Source organism: Pseudophryne corroboree, chromosome 1 (genome assembly GCF_028390025.1).
Source record: "Pseudophryne corroboree isolate aPseCor3 chromosome 1, aPseCor3.hap2, whole genome shotgun sequence".
Classification (NCBI taxonomy): domain Eukaryota; kingdom Metazoa; phylum Chordata; class Amphibia; order Anura; family Myobatrachidae; genus Pseudophryne; species Pseudophryne corroboree.
In genome coordinates this window covers 718,018,498-718,037,022 of record NC_086444.1, presented here as the reverse complement: position 1 = coordinate 718,037,022, position 18,525 = coordinate 718,018,498, and the positions used below count along the sequence as shown (strand labels likewise).

Sequence of the window (18,525 nt, the reverse complement as noted above, 5' to 3'; positions counted from 1 at the left end):
TACCCTGGCCAAAGAGGATTCCCAGTTTGGGCAGGCGGTCCTGCAGCAGTCTCCGCACTTTCTCGCCCATTCTGGAAGCTTTGGGATTTCCCTATCGTACTAAGTCTCCCCAATTTCCCTTATGGATGCTAGAGAAAATAGGATTTTAATTACCTACTGGTAAATCCTTTTCTCATAGTCCCATAAGTTATATTTGTGCCCGCCTCAATGCGTTGACTTTTCTGCAGGTTCTCTTTTCTGTGGTTACCTGTTCAGCTGTTCCTGTTATTGTTACCTGTTGTTGTTGTTGTTGTTGTTGTTGTTGTTGTTGTGTGTTAATGGTGTGCTGATGTATAAATCTCACCACTTTGTTATTATTTTCCTTCTCTCATATATGTCCATTCTCCTTCAGGTACTGTTTTACCTATAACTGCCTGTGGGATGGGGCATAGAGGGGAGGAGCCAGTACACCCAGTTAAAGAAATGTAAAGTGCACTGGCTCCTTTGGACCCCATCTATACCCCATCGTACTAAGTATCCCCAATATCCCTTATGGACTACGAGAAAAGGATTTACCGGTAGGTAATTAAAATCCTTTTATTAAATACAAATTTAATTTCTCTGACGTCCTAGTGGATGCTGGGAACTCCGTAAGGACCATGGGAATAGCGGGCTCCGAAGGAGGCTGGGCACTCTAGAAAGATCTTAGACTACCTGGTGTGCACTGGCTCCTCCCACTATGACCCTCCTCCAAGCCTCAGTTAGAATTCGTGCCCGGCCGAGGTTGGATGCACACTAGGGGCTCTCCTGAGCTCTTAGAAAGAATAGACTTAGGTTTTTTATTTTCAGTGAGACCTGCTGGCAACAGGCTCACTGCAGCGAGGGACTAAGGGGAGAAGAAGCGAACTCGCCTGCTTGCAGCCGGATTGGGCTTCTTAGGCTACTGGACACCATTAGCTCCAGAGGGATCGACCGCAGGCCCAGTCCTTGGTGTTCGGTCCCGGAGCCGCGCCGCCGTCCCCCTTACAGAGCCAGAAGCAAGAAGATGGTCCGGAAAATCGGCGGCATGAAGACTGTCTTCACCAAGGTAGCGCACAGCACTGCAGCTGTGCGCCATTGCTCCTCTCACACACTTCACACTCCGGTCACTGAGGGTGCAGGGCGCTGGGGGGGGGCGCCCTGAGGCAGCAATAAAAACACCTTGGCTGGCTAAAATACCTCAATATATAGCCCCAGGGGCTATATATGAGGAAAATACCCCTGCCAGAATACCATAAAAACCGGGAGAATAGGCCGCGAAAAAGGGGCGGAGCCTATCTCCTCAGCACACTGGCGCCATTTTTCCCTCACAGCTCGGCTGGAAGGAAGCTCCCTGGCTCTTCCCTGCAATCTACAGTACAGTAAGAGGGAAAAGAGAGGGGGGGCATTAAATTTGGCAGTATATATATATATATATATATATATATATATATATATATATATATATATATATATATATATATATTATATGAAAAGCATCTATTAGGGACATAACTCAGTTAGTCCCTGTATATATATAGCGCTCTGGTGTGTGCTGGCATGCTCTCACTCTGTCCCCCCAAAGGGCTTTTGTGGGTCCTGTCCTCGTTTAGAGCATTCCCTGTGTGTCTGCGGTGTGTCGGTACGGCTGTGTCGACATGTTGAATGAGGAGGCTTATATGGTGACGGAGCAGAGGCCGATATATGTGATGTAGCCCCCTGTGGGGCCGACACCAGAGTGGATGGATAGGTGAAAGGTATTAACCGACAGTGTCAACTCCTTACATAAAAGGGTGGATGACGTAACAGCTGTGGGACAGCCGGCTTCTCAGCCCGCGCCTGCCCAGGCGTCTCAAAGGCCATCAGGGGCTCAAAAACGCCCGCTCTCTCAGATGGCAGACACAGATGTCGACACGGAGTCTGACTCCAGGGTCGCCAAGGTTGAGACATATACACAATCCACTAGGAACATCCGTGACTTGATCCCGGCAATAAAAAATGTGTTACACATTTCTGACATTAACCCAAGCACCTCTAAAAATGGGTTTTTAGGTTGGGGAGAAAAAACAGGCAGTGTTTTGTTCCCCCATCAGATGAATAAATGAAGTGTGTGAAAAGCGTGGGTTCCCCCGTTTAGAAACTGGTAATTTCTAAAGAGTTACTGATGGCGTACCCTTTCCCGCCAGGAGGATAAGTTACGCTGGGAGATATCCCCTAGGGTGGATAAGGCGCTTACACGGTTGTCAAAAAAGGTGGCACTGCCGTTTTAGGAACGGCCACTTTGAAGGTACCTGTTGATAAAAAGCAGGAGGCTATCCTGAAGTCTGTATTTACACACTCGGGTACTAGACGGAGACCTGCAGATCGTGCTGCTGCAGCGTGGTCGGTGACCCTGTCAAACATGAGAACATATTAAAGACGTCGTCTTATATATGAAGGATGCACAGAGGGATATTTTGCCGGCTGGCATCCAAAATGAATGTAATGTCCATTCTGTCAGGAGGGTATTAGAGACCTGTCACGGGACAGGTGATGCTGACTTTAAAAAGATTCTGCCTTATAAGGGTGAGGAATTATTTGGGGATGGTCTCTGGGACCTCGTATCCACAGCCACAGCTGGGAAGAAATATTTTTACCTCAGGTTTCCTCACGGACTCAGAAAGCACTGTATTATCAGGTACAGTCCTTTCGGCTTCAGAAAAGCAAGCGGGTCAAAGGCGTTTCCCTTCTGTACAGAGACAAGGGAAGAGGGAAAAAGCTGCACCTGTCAGTCTGCTCCCAGAATCAACATTCTTCTCTCGCTTCCTCTGAGCCCACAGCATGACGCGGGGGCTCCACAGGTGTAGCCAGGTACGGTGGGGGGCCGTCGCTGAAATTTTGGAGATCAGTGGGCTCGCTCACAGGTGGATCCCTGTTTCTTTCAAATAGTATGTCAGGGGTACAAGCTGGAATTCGAGATATCTCCCCCCAGCCGTTTCCTAGATTATGGCTTGCCGACAACTCCCTCAGGCAGGGAGGCTGTACTAGAGGCAATTAATAAGCAGTATTCCCAAAGGTAATACTCAAGTGCCCCTACTTCAACAAGGACGGGGTTACTATTCTACACGGGTTGGGGTACCGAAACCGCATGGTTCGGTGTGACCCATTTATATTAAAATCCTTGAACACATACATAAAAAAAAATTCAAGTTCAAGATGGAATCGCTCGGGGCGGTTATTGCAAGCCTGGACGAGGGGGATTACATGGTATCCCGGGACATCAAGGATGCTTACCTGCATGTCCCCATTTACCATCCTCGCCAGGAGTACCTCAGATTTGTGGTACAGGATTACCATTACCAAGTCCAGACAGGACTGTACAAGGCACCGAGGGTGTTTACCGGGGTAATGGCCGAAATGATGATACTCCTTCGAAAAAAGGGAGTTTTAATTATCCCGTACTTGGACAATCTCCTTATAAGGGCGAGGTCCAAGGAGCAGTTGCTAGTCGGGGTAGCACTATTTTGGAAAGTGCTACAACAGCAGGGTTGGATTCTAAACAGTCCAAAGTCACAGCTGGTTCCTATGACACGTCTACTGTTCCTGGGGATGGTTCTGGACACAGACCAGAAATAGGTGTTTCTCCGGGAGGAGAAAGCCAAGGAGCTGTCATCTCTAGTCAGAGACCTCCTGAAGCCAAAACAGGTATCGGTGCTTCATTGCACGCGAATCCTGGGAAAAATGGTAGCTTCCTACGAAGCAATCCCATTCGGCAGGTTCCATGCAAGAACTTTTCAGTGGGACCTGTTGGACATGTGGTCCGGATCGCATCTTCAAATACATCGGCTGATAACCCTGTCTCCAAGGACCAGGGTATCTCTAAAATGGTGGCTGCAGAGTGCCCATCTTAAGGAGGGCCGCAGGTTCGACATACTGGACTAGGTCCTAGTGACCATGGAGGCCAGCCTTTGAGGCTGGGGGCAGTCACACAGGGAAGAAACTTCCAAGGACTTTGGTCAAGTCAGGTGACTTCTCTACACAAAATATTCTGGAACTGAGGGCCAGTTACAATGCCCTGGGTCAGGCAAGGCCTCTGCTTCAAAACCAGCCGGTACTGATCCAATCAGACAACATCACGGCGGTCGCCCATGTAAACCAACAGGGCGACACAAGAAGCAGGATGGCGATGGCAGAAGCCACAAGGATTCTCCGATAGGCGGAAAATCATGTGTTAGCACTGTCAGCAGTGTTCATTCCCGGAGTGGACAACTGGGAAGCAGATCTTCTCAGCAGACGCGACCTCCACCCGGGAGAGTGGGGACTTCATCCAGAAGTCTTCCAAAGGATTGTACACCTTTGGGAAAGGCCACAGGTGGACATGATGGCGTCCCGCATCAACAAAAAGCTATAAAAGATATTGCGCCAGGTCAAGGGACCCTCAGGCGATAGTTGTGGACGCTCTGGTAACACCGTGGGTGTACCAGTCGGTTTATGTGTTCCCTCCTCTGCCCCTCATACCAAAGGTATTGAGAATAATAATAAGAAGGCGAGGAGTAAGAACGATACTCGTGGTTCCGGATTGGCCAAGAAGAGCTTGGTACCCAGAACTTCAAGAAATTATATCAGTGGACCCATGGCCTCTGCCGCTCAGACAGGACCTGCGGCAGCAGGGGCCCTGTCTGTTCCAAAACTTACCGCGGCTGCGTTTGACGGCATGGCGGTTGAACGCCGGATCCTGAAGGAAATGGGCATTCCGGAGGAAGTCATTCCTACGCTTATTAAAGCTAGGAAAGAGGTTACAGCAAATCATTATCACCGCATATGGCGGAAGTATGTTGCATGGTGTGAGGCCGAAAAGGCCCCAACAGAGGAATTTCAACTAGGTCGATTTCTGCATTTCCTGCAAGCAGGAGTGAATATGGGCCTAAAACTGGGCTCCATTAAGGTACAGATCTCGGCTCTGTCGATTTTCTTTCAAAAAGAACTAGCTTCAGTACCTGAAGTTCAGACATTTGTAAAGGGAGTGCTGCATATTCAGCCCCCGTTTGTGCCCCCTGTGGCACCTTGGGATCTCAACGTGGTGTTGAGTTTCTTAAAATCACATTGGTTTGAACCACTAAAACCGTGGATCTGAAATATCTCACGTGGAAGGTGGTCGTGTTGTTGGCCTTGGCTTCGGCCAGGCGAGTATCAGAATTGGCGGCTTTGTCCTGTAAAAGCCCTTATTTGATTTTCCATATGGATAGGGCAGAATTGAGGACTTGTTCCCAGTTTCTCCCTAAGGTGGTGTCAGCGTTTCACCTGAACCAGCCTATTGTGGTGCCTGCGGCTACTAGGGACTTGGAGGACTCCAAGTTGTTAGACGTGGTCAGGGCCCTGAAAATATATGTTTCCAGGGCGGCTGGAGTCAGAAAATCTGACTCGCTGTTTGTCCTATATGCACCCAACAAGCTGGGTGCTCCTGCTTCTAAGCAGACTATTGCTCGTTGGATTTGTAGTACAATTCAGCTTGCTCATTCTGTGGCAGGCCTGCCACAGCCAAAATCTGTCAATGCCCATTCCACAAGGAAGGTGGGCTCATCTTGGGCGGCTGCCCGAGGGGTCTTGGCTTTACAACTTTGCCGAGCTGCTACTTGGTCAGGGGCAAACACGTTTGCAAAATTCTATAAATTTGATACCCTGGCTGAGGAGGACCTGGAGTTCTCTCATTCGGTGTTGCAGAGTCATCCGCACTCTCCCGCCCGTTTGGGAGCTTTGGTATAATCCCCATGGTCCTTACGGAGTTCCCAGCATCCACTAGGACGTCAGAGAAAATAAGAATTTACTCACCGGTAATTCTATTTCTCGTAGTCCGTAGTGGATGCTGGGCGCCCGTCCCAAGTGCGGTGTATCTGCAATACTTGTACATAGTTATTGTTAACTAAATCGGGTTATTGTTGAGCCGTCTGTTGAGAGGCTCAGTTGTTTCATACTGTTAACTGGGTTTCATATCACGAGTTATACGGTGTGAATGGTGTGGCTGGTATGAGTCTTACCCGGGATTCAAAATCCTTCCTTATTGTGTACGCTCGTCCGGGCACGGTGTCCTAACTGAGGCTTGGAGGAGGGTCATAGTGGGAGGAGCCAGTGCACACCAGGTAGTCTAAGATCTTTCTAGAGTGCCCAGCCTCCTTCGGAGCCCGCTATTCCCATGGTCCTTACGGAGTTCCCAGCATCCACTACGGACTACGAGAAATAGAATTACCGGTGAGTAAATTCTTATATTTTTTTCCTGTTTATTATAGGAAAATGAGAAATCCCCCAGTCAAAACAGGAAAGCCAAAGATGCCACTTCTGACAGTGGCAAAGGTGAGTTTATCATCTTTATATGTAAGCTGCAACCACTGCATGTTTATGCTATTTTATTTATTTTTTCTAAATTGATCAACCGAGCTATAGGCCAGAGGTTCTCAAACACTGTCCTAAAGGCACCCCAACAGTACAGGTTTTAAGTTTATCTATGTTTGGCCACAGGTGACCTAATTAGCACCTCATTAATTTGATTTAACCATCTGTGCTGAGCCATGGATATACCTAAAGCCTGGACCGTAGGGGTGCCTTGAGGACTGTTTGAGAAAAGTTCAGTTGGAGACTGATCTGGTTTGGGGCTTCGTATTTGGTGCTGGTTTTCTGTGAGCTCTTCTAGTCTATGGTCTTTTTTGCATCATCTCTGGTTGTGCAACTATCCTTTTCCTTTATTTTACCTGCAAGTGCACCCACTGGCTCGCTGCATGCCCGTTTAAGTTGAGCAGGAGGTGTCCTTCCTTTGTTCAGTACATGGAAGTCATTGGAGCCATGGATAGCAACATAGCTCCACCTTTTGTCTCCAAGCAGGCCTGTTTGACCTCCAGGTATTCTGCTCCTGATGAACTTGCTTGGTCTCAGTTGCTGGCACACTTGGTGCAGGTCTAATCTTGGTGTTCACTTGTTTGGAGAAAGGTATAACTATTGGTACCTTTTTCTAGGCCAAGAAAGCATCCGCTACCACAGGCTCCCTGCTCTGAAAGTCATCTGATTTTGATTTTTTCATCCCAGGAGGAAGACAAAGTAGAGAGCTCTGTACATGTGTTCTTATGAAGTTTCCAACAGGAAGTTGGAAGTGGTTTATCTAGGGCAGAGGTTCTCAAACTCGGTCCTCGGGGGCCCACATAGTGCATGTTTTGCAGGTCTCCTCACAGAATCGCAAGTGAAATAATTAGCTCCACCTGTGGACCTTTTAAAATGTGTCAGTGAGTAATTAATACACCTGTGCACCTGCTGGGTTACCTGCAAAACATGCACTGTGTGGGCTCCCGAGGAGCGAGTTTGAGAACCTCTGATCTAGGGTGTACCACTAGATAATTGGAGATTACAGGCACTTCACTGTTCAAAAGATAAATGGGATAGCTAGACAGTTGGAGAACCCCCTAAAAGAAGCATATATTATGCCTAATTGTATCCTGCATATTGCAGTCCCTCACTAGTGTGCAGGGTAAATACTGGCTGCTTTATTTTTACACTGCAATTTAGATTGCAGATTGAACTCACCACACCCAAATCTAACTCTCTGCAAATGTTATATCTGCCCCCCCCCCCCCCCCTGCAGTTCACATGGTTTTGCCCAGCTGCTAAAAAATTTCCTGCTGCGATCAACTTGGAATTACCCCCTTAGCACGCTGTGCTATCAGGCTTCACATTAGAGAGATGGACACCAATAAAGAGTACTTTAGAATCCTTTTCTTTTCTGTGGAGTAAAATAAAAATTCAGGCTAGGTGAAAACCATTACTTTCTGCAGTGGGGTACACTGGTATTCCACAGGGAATAACATTGGGGTGTAGAGTTGGATCTTGATCCGAGGCACCAACAGGCTAAAAACTTTGACTGTTCCCAGGATGCACTGCACCGCCTCCTCTATGTAATCCCACCTCCGTGTACAGGAGCTCAGTTTTAAAGTTGGTGCCTGCAGTGCAGTTCACTAACAGAGGGGGTTGCCTGAGGCAGCCCTGAAGACTTTGAAAAATGAAGAAAGCTTTTACTATGCTGACTGAGATGCAGCACTTCTATGTCTGGGAGACATGCTGTGCTGCGGCTCCATCACCTCCCCTTTGCGGCGATGTATACTTTTGCGGCCTGGTTCCCGGGTACTTACATCGGAGACGCACCTGTATTTTGGCACTCTGCCGCTGCATCATCTCCAGGATCGTGTGGCCGCAGGACTTGGGGAGGAGGTAAGAGGATCCCCCAGGGGGACCCGGCGGGTACAAATAGCGATTCGCGCGCGGCCCATGGGAGATGGACCGCGCAGCTGGCGTGGACACTGTACTGCTCAGGGACCCCACTATATCCACCAGGGCAGTAAACGGAGCACAGGCATATATTTTAGGCTCCACTAAGTACCGGTGGTGAAGTCCAGCACTGTGGGGATAGGGCGCTGCCTGTAGCCCCTCCCCCCAGCTCCGGGCGCCATCTACTGCAGATGTTCCCGCCCTGGAGCTGCTTTCACTTCCTCCTCACTCCCTACTGAGACCTGATACCATTTTTAACTAAGGGACGCGCTCTATGGGATTGCTGGGTGCTGCCTCCTCTGTATAGCCGCCTGTTCCAGGGCCGTGCTTATACAGGACACTTGAGAATTCTACCTGTCATTTGACTGTGTTAGTTAAGAAATAATAGGATTTTGGTACTTAACAGGTAAATCCTTTTCTTTGAATCCATAGGGGGCACTGGAGTACTTTAGGGATATGGACGGCTTCCGTAGGAAACAGCACTGAATATTTAAATTTAGAACACTCCACCCCTCCATATCCCCGAGTACCTCAGTGTTTTTTACTGAGCCGAACAGGAACTATAGAGAGGTTGACAATGGAGTATTACATATAACATAACGTACAACAACGAAGTTGACACACAACGTTACTGACAACTAAACAGTTGACACCATAACCAGCACTTGATAAATTTGAACCAGTCGGTGAGAGTGTGTTACCATAAGATCCTCTGAACTTACCACAAACCAGGTAAAACTGCTCTGGGTGGGCGTCCAGTGCCCCCTATGGATTCAAAGAAAAGGATTTACCTGGTAAGTACCAAAATCCTATTTTCTTTTTCATCCACTAGGGGTCACTGGAGTACTCTTGGGACCTACCAAAGCTTCCCCCGTGGGCGGGAGAGCTGTTTGGCACCTGTAACACTAGGCGGCCAAAGCTAGATGCTGATGCCGCAAACGTATCAAACTTGTAAAAGCGCACAAACGTGTGCACTGAAGACCATGTAGCCGCACGGCAAAGCTGCGTCGTAGAAGCTCCCCGACCAGCTGCCCATGAAGTTCCCACAGAACGTGTGGAATGAGCAGTTACTGATGTAGGCGGCTGTAACCTAGCATGAAGGTAAGCCTGACGTATGGTCAGTTTTATCCATCTGGATAAGGTTTGTTTAGACGCTGGCCAACCCATCTTGGCAGCATCATAGAGAACAAACAACGTATCCGTCTTACGAACTGAAGACGTTCGGGATACATAAACGCGTAATGCGTGTACCACATCCAGAGTTCCAGAATGTGCTGTCAACACAGGAACTACTATTGGTTGGTTGATGTGAAAAGATGACACTACCTTTGGTAAGAACGCGGGATTCGTCCGAAGTTCCGCTCTGTCATCATGAAACACCAAATACGGTGGCTTGCATGACAAGGCACCCAAATCTGAAACACGCCTTGCCGAAGCTAAGGCTAGCAGAAAAATTGTTTTCCAAGTGAGAAACTTTATATCCACTTGCTGTAAGGGTTCAAAATATGAAGACTGTAAGAAATCTAAAACCAGATTCAAGTCCCATGGCGCTGTAGGTGGAATGAATGGAGGCTGAACTCTGAGGACACCTTGGAAAAAAGTGTGTATAGACGGCAATAGAGCCAATCGTCTTTGAAAGTAAATTGACAAAGCAGATACCTGCACCTTTAGTGTAGATAAACGCAGTCCTCCATCTAAACCCGTCTGTAGAAATAACAAAAGGCGGGATAACTTGAAAGATGATGTCGGAAACTTCCAAGCTTCACACCAACCTATATAGGTACGCCATATTCTGTAATAATGAGCTGCCGTAACCGGCTTCCTAGCTCGTAACATGGTTGGTATAACCGATTCTGGAATGCCCTCTCTTCTTAAGAGGGCGGTCTCAACAGCCACCCCGTCAAACGCAGCCGCGCTAAATCGGGGTAAAGGAACGGACCCTGTTGTAACAGGTCTGGACGTAGTGGGAGCGGCCAAGGATCATCTGCGAGTAGTCCTCGGAGATCCGAGAACCAAGCTCTCCGAGGCCAATGAGGCGCCACTAGTATGACTGTGACAGACTCTCTTTTGATCCGTTTTAGCACCAGAGGGAGCAATGGAAACGGTGGAAACAGATACACAAGGCTGTACGGCCACGCAACGGTGAGAGCATCCACCGCCACTGCCTTTGGATCTCTTGTTCTGGACACATACTGGAGCGTTTGGTGATTGTGTCGAGACGCCATCAGGTCCACCTGAGGATAACCCCATCGCTGAACCAACATGTGAAACACTTCTGGATTTAATGCCCATTCTCCTGGATGAAAATCCTGACGACTGAGATAATCCGCTTCCCAGTTGTCCACTCCCGGAATGAACACGGCCGACAATATCACCTGGTGGTATTCCGCCCAATTGAGGATTCGAGCTACTTCCCGCATTGCCATGCGGCTTCTCGTTCCTCCTTGTTTGTTGATGTATGCGACCGCCGTCGCATTGTCTGACTGCACTTGGACAGTCTGAGAGCGAAGCATGTGCACTGCTTGTCGTAGCGCATTGTAAATTGCGCGGAGTTCCAGGACATTTATAGACAGCAATCTTTCGTGATCCGCCCAGAGACCCTGAAGCTGACAATTTTGAACTACCGCTCCCCAACCTCTGAGACTGGCGTCTGTCGTTAGAATTATCCAATTCCAGCCTCCGAACAGTCTCCCTGCGGTTAAATTGTGTTCCTTGAGCCACCAGAGCAGAGACACTCTTGCCCTTGGCGACAACCTCACCCTGTGGTGAATCTGCAGATGCGAGCCCGACCACTGGGCGAGCACATTCAGTTGAAATGGACGCGAGTGAAATCTTCCGAACTGAAGCGCTTCGAAAGCTGCCACCATTGTGCCTAAGAGGCGAATGCACAAGTGTACAGACACTGTGCGTGGCTTGAGCACTAATTGTACTAGATGGCGTAGAATCTGTACTTTCTGTTGTGGTAGGTAAATTCTTTGATTGACCGTATCGAGAATCATACCTAGGAATTGAAGGCGTTGAGACGGAATTAGATGTGATTTCTTGAAGTTGACAATCCAACCGTGGTGAACCAGTACATTGTACGTTAGCAGCGCATGTTGGAGAAGCATCTGTTGAGACGGAGCTTTGATGAGCAGATCGTCTAAATACGGAACTATTGTCACTCCCAGGGATCTGAGATGAGCTATCATCACAGACATCACTTTGGTGAATACCCGAGGCGCTGACGACAGGCCAAACGGTAGAGCTTGAAACTGGTAATGGTTCTGGCGTATTGCAAACCGCAAGAATTTCTGATGAGGCTGCCAAATCGGAATGTGTAAGTACGCATCCTTGAGATCTAGCGCAATCATAAATTCCTTTGGCTCTAAATCCGCAATCACGGAACGCAGAGACTCCATCTTGAATCTGTAGTAAGTTACGTACTGATTGAGACCCTTTAAGTTCAATATTGGTCTGACTGAGCCATCCGGCTTCGGTACCACAAACAGACTGGAATAATAACCCTGACCCTGTTGATGTACAGGGACCGGAATCAAAACTGCTGAATCCAGTAGGGACTGAATGGCAATTTGCAGAACTGCCCTCTTGTCGTCCGACAGAGGCAATCCTGTCTTGAAAAACCGCAGAGGCGGAAGACAGTCGAACTCTATTTTGTAACCTTTTAACACTAAATTGCGGATCCACCCATCCGCGGATGGGTGGAACCACGCCAAATGGAACGTCTGAAGGCGTGCTCCCACAATCGGAGAACCGAGATGGGCTGGTAGCCCGTCATGCCACTGGTTTGTCGGTAACCTTAGCGTCCTGGCGACTTGTGTTGGTTTGTTGGAAACCACGTCCACGACCACGTCTAGCAGGCGTGGCTGTTCCTCTGCCACGTCCTCGAAAGGACTGAGGTCTAAAGGATTTGAACGAAGGTCCAGCGTACCTCCTTCTTGATACCGGTGGAGGCAATGGTAAGAAAACCGACTTACCTCCCGTAGCCTCAGCAATCCATGCGTCCAATTCAGGACCAAACAACTTCTTGCCATCGTAAGGCAACGCCTCTATACCTCGTTTGACCTCTGCCTCCGCTTGATAAGCACGCAGCCAGAGTGCTCGTCGTGCCGTAACTAGCGACGATGAATTACGAGAAGTGAGCTGACAGACGTCAGTAGACGCTGTACAGAGATACTCTGCAGCCTCACACATTTGATTTGCAAGAAGTATCAGGTTTTCGTCATGTAAAGCAGATTTGAGTTCTGTAATCCATATTATGAGCGCCTTAGTGACCCAGATGCCAACCAATCCAGGTCTCAGCATCACTCCTGCTGCTACATACATGGACTTTAGCATAGTTTCTATCTTGCGATCTGAAGGGTCTTTAAGCGTAGTAGCCGCTGGCACTGGTATGGTTAATTTCTTGGTAAGCTTCGACACTGACGAATCAACTATTGGTGTACATGTTACAGAGTCTGGAAACGGGTAACTAGACTTAAATCTGCGAGGTATAGAAAACCGTTTATCTGGATTCTGTCGTGTTTCTACTAACATCTGATTAAGAGATTCCGAGACAGGAAAACTTATTGGAGTTCTTTGTCGTTTAGTAAATACGACCTGATCATTTGTGAGAGGCTCCTCAGTTTCAGTAAACCTCAGAGACTGACGCACCGCTCTGATGAGATTATCAATGCCGGAGATGTTAAAATCCTCACTGTCTGACTCCACTTCGCCCTCCTCACCCTCATCTTGTTCCGTGAGGTCTGGCATGGAATCGTCAGAATGCAACATAGCAGAAACTGGAAAATCATAAGACATATGAAATTTATCCGTTTACCCAAAATGGATTTGGACCTTTCGCAAGGCTGAGACGCCTCCGGTAGTTCTGGCGGTCTCACCCTAGACTCAGATCTTGCCGTTTCCCGCTCTTGTCGAGCGGCGGCCAATTCTGATTGCGACCCAGCCAGTACATTGGCTAGCATTTCCCAAGGAGGGTTCGGTGAGGAAATTGGCTGTAAAACTGGAGCAGAAATTGTATTCTGAACCGAATCCACAAAACATACTGTACATGTGGTAGATCCATCCGGTAACACACTGCTACAGACTTTGCAATTATGCTTTTTAGTTTTTGCTGGTGCCTTACTCATTATGGCGACAGACAATACAATACACAAAAAACAGACACTTGCACGACTCAGTAAAATAGTAGTATGGTGTCTCAATATATATCTGGCCAAGTGCAGTACACGTGGCCAGTACTATGAAATGTGATCCCAAATTCCCACTAACACCCCTGCGCCTCCGGTGGAGTAGAGATGTAGTACCGGAACGTTCTGGAATCACAGCAGGAAGACACAGGAAGCATGGTTAAAATGGCTGCCATGCTTAACTTATAATCACAGTGCAGTTTCTATTCTTAACTGATATTATAAACAGCCTGTGTAAAAATCCCTGCCAGTATAAAACAGCTGGTCATACTGCTGATGCTGCTGCTTTCCCTTCTATTCCGTTATTAGCCTCCTGTAATGACCCCCCCCCCGCACCCCCCTGTCTGCTCCGTTGCGGATGCAGTGCGGGCCGGGCAGCGGGTAGCGTGGGGCCGCCAGCGGGAACCTGGAAGCGGGACGGGGAGCGCGCTGTGAAACGCTATGATTAGCGGGCAGAGCAGCGGTGGCTCGGAGAAGCGGCGGCCGGAGCAGCGGTGGGGCTTGGAGAAGCGGCAGCCGGAGCAGCGGTGGGGCTCGGAGAAGCGGCGGCCGGAGCAGCGGTTGGCTCGGAGAAGCGGCGGCCGGAGCAGCGGTGGCGGGCGGCCGTCAGTAGAGGGATCCCAGCGCCTTTAATCAATGTCCCCTCACCTCGGGGCGGCAGCGGGAGCTGACCGCCCCGATCACATACCTGCACTCCTGCTTGTGATGAGGCTTCGACGGGGCTTCTGTACAAACGCCGGCCAGCCTGTGTGCAGGAGATGTGTGTGTGTGTGGCTGTGAGGGTGCTCATTCAGTGAGGACCGACACGCCACTGCTGCTTCAGCAGCTTGCACTATCCCTGACTCTGCCTTTTGGAAGGGGGAAAGGGATGTATATAAAATAGAAAAATATTCCAAAAAAAATAAAAAAAATAATTAAAAGTAATTGTGGACTCAGCCACAGAGCTGTTACTACTTCGAGCACAGAAAAAACACTGAGGTACTCGGGGATATGGAGGGGTGGAGTTTTCTAAATTTAAATATTCAGTGCTGTTTCCTACGGAAGCCGTCCATAATCCAAGAGTACTCCAGTGACCCCTAGTGGATGAAAAAGAAAAGTGTGTTACTGACAGAATAGGTAGTACAATTATTCCGTGATATACATCCAGTACTGCTGTGCATTGTTATATCTCTCTGCATATACATATCTGCTATTGTATTTAAATTGCTTGTCCAGTGCAGTATTATTGTGTACATTATTCCTGCATTGTGTTTGTGACTGAGTGTGCCATATAGCTACTGTGTGTGCTCTCTCTTTCAAGTGTATCACACCCTTGCTATCACTATATTCTGAACCCTGTGAGGATAAGTGCATCAGGGTCCACATTTATTTGAATATAAATATACATATATAGTGCTACACAGTCTATACATCTCAGTTTATTTTTTCTGTGTATTTTCGGTCACCCCGTACCAATTCATTTCTCTGTTTGTGTCCTGCTTTTATTAGCACATAAACCAGGGGATTGCGGTATTACTATTGTTTGGCTATATTGTACTGTCTGCCCCACGGCTACATTCCTCATAATGTCTGCCACACAGGGCGGGAATTCTGTGGATGCTCCTGCATCAGGCAGTGCTGCTTCCACAGATTTACCGAGAGGGGAACCTGCTGCTGGGGATGTGGGTACTGGGTCCCTTACATCTCCCACTCCACCTGTGGACTCCCGTGGCCAACCAAGAGCCACCGTGGGCCGCCCTTTCTTGTATGTAAAATCCTTTGGTAACACGTCTTATGCTCCCTGTTGGACTGCCTGTGCCATTGCAGACACAATATGTCCCTGTAGCTTACCCGCCTTGGGCGGACACTATCTAACCAGATACAGGTTTTGAATAAATCCTTGGTTAAACAGAAGTCTACATCTCAGCCCTCTGAGGCTAAGGGGTCCTCTAATCGTGTGATTTCCTCCTCTCACAATCCACTCATGTTTCAGATACTACTGATGAAGATGGGACCTATACTGATCCGACTGATTCTGACTCAGCGGATTCTGATGGGGAGCATGTACCTCAGGTTGATGTCCCTGAATTAGTGGAAGCTATCAAAATGGTTCTCCAGATTGATGATGAAGCTAATCCCACTACTGCATCAAAAAAGACTGATAAATTCAAGCGTCAGAAGGTGGCAAAGTAGTTTCTCTTACGTCCTAGAGGATGCTGGGGTCCACATTAGTACCATCGGTTCCACCAGGAGCCATTGGCACTTTAAGAGTTTGAGAGTGTGGGCTGGCTCCTCCCTCTATGCCCCTCCTACCAGACTTAGTTTAGAAAATGTGCCCGGAGGAGCCGGTCACAGCTAGGGGAGCTCTACAGAGCTTTTCTAGTAAAGTTTTATTTTAGAGTTTATTTCTCTAACGTCCTAGTGGATGCTGGGGACTCCGTAAGGACCATGGGGAATAGCGGCTCCGCAGGAGACTGGGCACAGCTAAGAAAGAATTAGGACTACCTGGTGTGCACTGGCTCCTCCCACTATGACCCTCCTCCAGACTTCAGTTAGAATCCTGTGCCCGGCCGAGCTGGATGCACACTAGGGGCTCTCCTGAGCTCCTAGAAAGAAAGTATATGTTAGGTTTTTTATTTTACAGTGAGATCTGCTGGCAACAGACTCACTGCAGCGAGGGACTAAGGGGAGAAGAAGCGAACCTACCTAACTGGTGGTAGCTTGGGCTTCTTAGGCTACTGGACACCATTAGCTCCAGAGGGATCGACCGCATGGAACCGGCCATTGGTGTTCGGTCCCGGAGCCGCGCCGCCGGCCCCCTTACAGAGCCAGAAGCAAGAAGAATCCGGAAAATCGGCGGCAGAAGACATCAGTCTTCACCAAGGTAGCGCACAGCACTGCAGCTGTGCGCCATTGCTCCTCATACACACTTCACACTCCGGTCACTGAGGGTGCAGGGCGCTGGGGGGGGGCGCCCTGAGAAGCAATAAATACAGGCTATATATGTGATAAATACCCCTGCCAGAATCCATAAAAAAGCGGGAGAAAAGTCCGTGAAAAAGGGGCGGAGCTATCTCCCTCTGCACACTGGCGCCATTTTTCCCTCACAGTTCCGCTGGAAGGAAGCTCCCTGACTCTCCCCTGCAGTCTACACTACAGAAAAGGGTAAAAAAAGAGAGGGGGGGCACTAAATTTAGGCGCAAAATACATATATAGCAGCTATAGGGGATATAATTTAGTTAATCCCTGTATTATATAGCGCTCTGGTGTGTGCTGGCATACTCTCTCTCTGTCTCCCCAAAGGGCTTTGTGGGGTCCTGTCTTCTGTCAGAGCATTCCCTGTGTGTGTGCGGTGTGTCGGTACGGCTGTGTCGACATGTTTGATGAGGAGACTTTTATGTGGAGGAGGAGCAGGTGCCTATAAATGTGTTGTCACCCCCTGCGGGGCAGACACCGGAGTGGATGGACTTGTGGAAGGAATTACGCGAAAGTGTCGACTCCTTACATAAAAATTTTGACGACATGCCAAATGTGGGGCAGCCGGCTTCTCAGCCCGTGCCTGACCAGACGTCTCAAAAGTCATCAGGGGCTCTAAAACGCCCGCTACCTCAGGTGACAGACACAGATGTCGACACGGATACTGATACCAGTGTCGACGACGAAGAGACTAATGTAATGTCCAATAGGGCCACTCGTTATATGATTGAGGCAATGAAAAATGTTTTACACATTTCTGAGGTGACCCCAGGTACCACAAAAAAGGGTATTATGTTTGGGGAGAAAAAACTACCAGTAGTTTTTCCCCCTTCTGAAGAATTAAATGACGTGTGTGAACTAACGTGGGCTTCCCCTGATAAAAAATTTGTAATTTCAAAAAAATTACTAATGGCGTACCCTTTCCCGCCAGAGGATAGGTCACGTTGGGAAACACCCCCTAAGGTGGATAAAGCACTTACGCGCTTATCAAAAAAGGTGGCACTGCCGTCCCAAGATACGGCCGCCCTAAAGGAACCTGCTGACAGAAAGCAGGAGGCTCTCCAAAAAGCTATATATACACACACTGGTATTATACTGAGACCAGCTATTGCCTCAGCATGGATGTGCAGTGCGGCAGCTGCATGGTCAGACTCCCTGTCAGAGAACATTGACACCCTAGACAGGGACACTATATTGCTAAACGTAGAGCATATTAAAGACGCTGTCTTTTACATAAGAGATGCACAGAGGGATATTTGCCGGCTTGTATCAAAAATAAGTGCACTGTCCATTTGTGCCAGGAGAGGGTTATGGACCCGGCAGTGGACAGGGGATGCAGATTCCAAAAGGCACATGGAAGTTTTGCCTTATAAGGGTGAGGAGTTGTTCGGGGATGGTCTTTCAGACTTGGTTTCCACAGCAACAGCTGGGAAGTCGGCATTTTTGCCACATGTCCCCTCACAACCAAAGAGAGCACCGTATTATCAGGTGCAGTCCTTTCGCCCCCAAAAGAGCAGACGGGGTAGAGGCGCGTCCTTTCTGCCCAGAGGCAGAGGTAGGGGAAAAAAGCTGCAGCATACAGCCACTTCCCAGGAACAAAAGTCCTCCCCCGCTTCTTCTGCTAAGTCCGCCGCATGACGCTGGGGCTCAGCAGGCGGAGCCAGGTACGGTGGGGGGCCGTCTCAAAAACTTCAGCAATCAGTGGGCTCGCTCACAGGTAGATCCCTGGATCCTTCAAGTGGTATCTCAGGGGTACAGGCTGGAATTCGAGACATAACCCCCCCCCCCCTCCCCCGCCGTTTCCTCAAATCTGCCTTACCAACGACTCCTTCAGAAAGGGAGGCTGTGTTAGAGGCAATTCACAAGCTGTATTCCCAGCAGGTGATAGTAAAGGTGCCCCGACTTCAACAAGGACGGGGTTACTATTCCACAATGTTTGTGGTACCGAAACCGGACGGTTCGGTGAGACCCATTTTAAATTTTAAATCCTTGAACACATATTTGAAAAAATTCAAGTTCAAGATGGAATCGCTCAGGGCGGTTATTGCAAGCCTGGAAGAGGGAGATTACATGGTATCTCTGGACATCAAGGATGCTTACC

The 18,525-nt window shown here is 48.7% G+C and overlaps 1 protein-coding gene across 3 annotated transcripts in view; it reads left to right on the top strand.

Moving 5' to 3' along the window:
* The window catches only part of FZR1 (fizzy and cell division cycle 20 related 1), a 366,770-nt gene that overhangs the window by 168,094 nt on the left and 180,151 nt on the right, over nt 1-18,525 (top strand). For all 3 annotated transcript variants that reach the window (XM_063915431.1, XM_063915413.1, XM_063915422.1), the window contains one exon: nt 6,261-6,324. In XM_063915431.1, the coding sequence (XP_063771501.1) occupies nt 6,261-6,324 (64 nt within the window). The remainder of the gene's footprint in view (nt 1-6,260; nt 6,325-18,525) is intronic.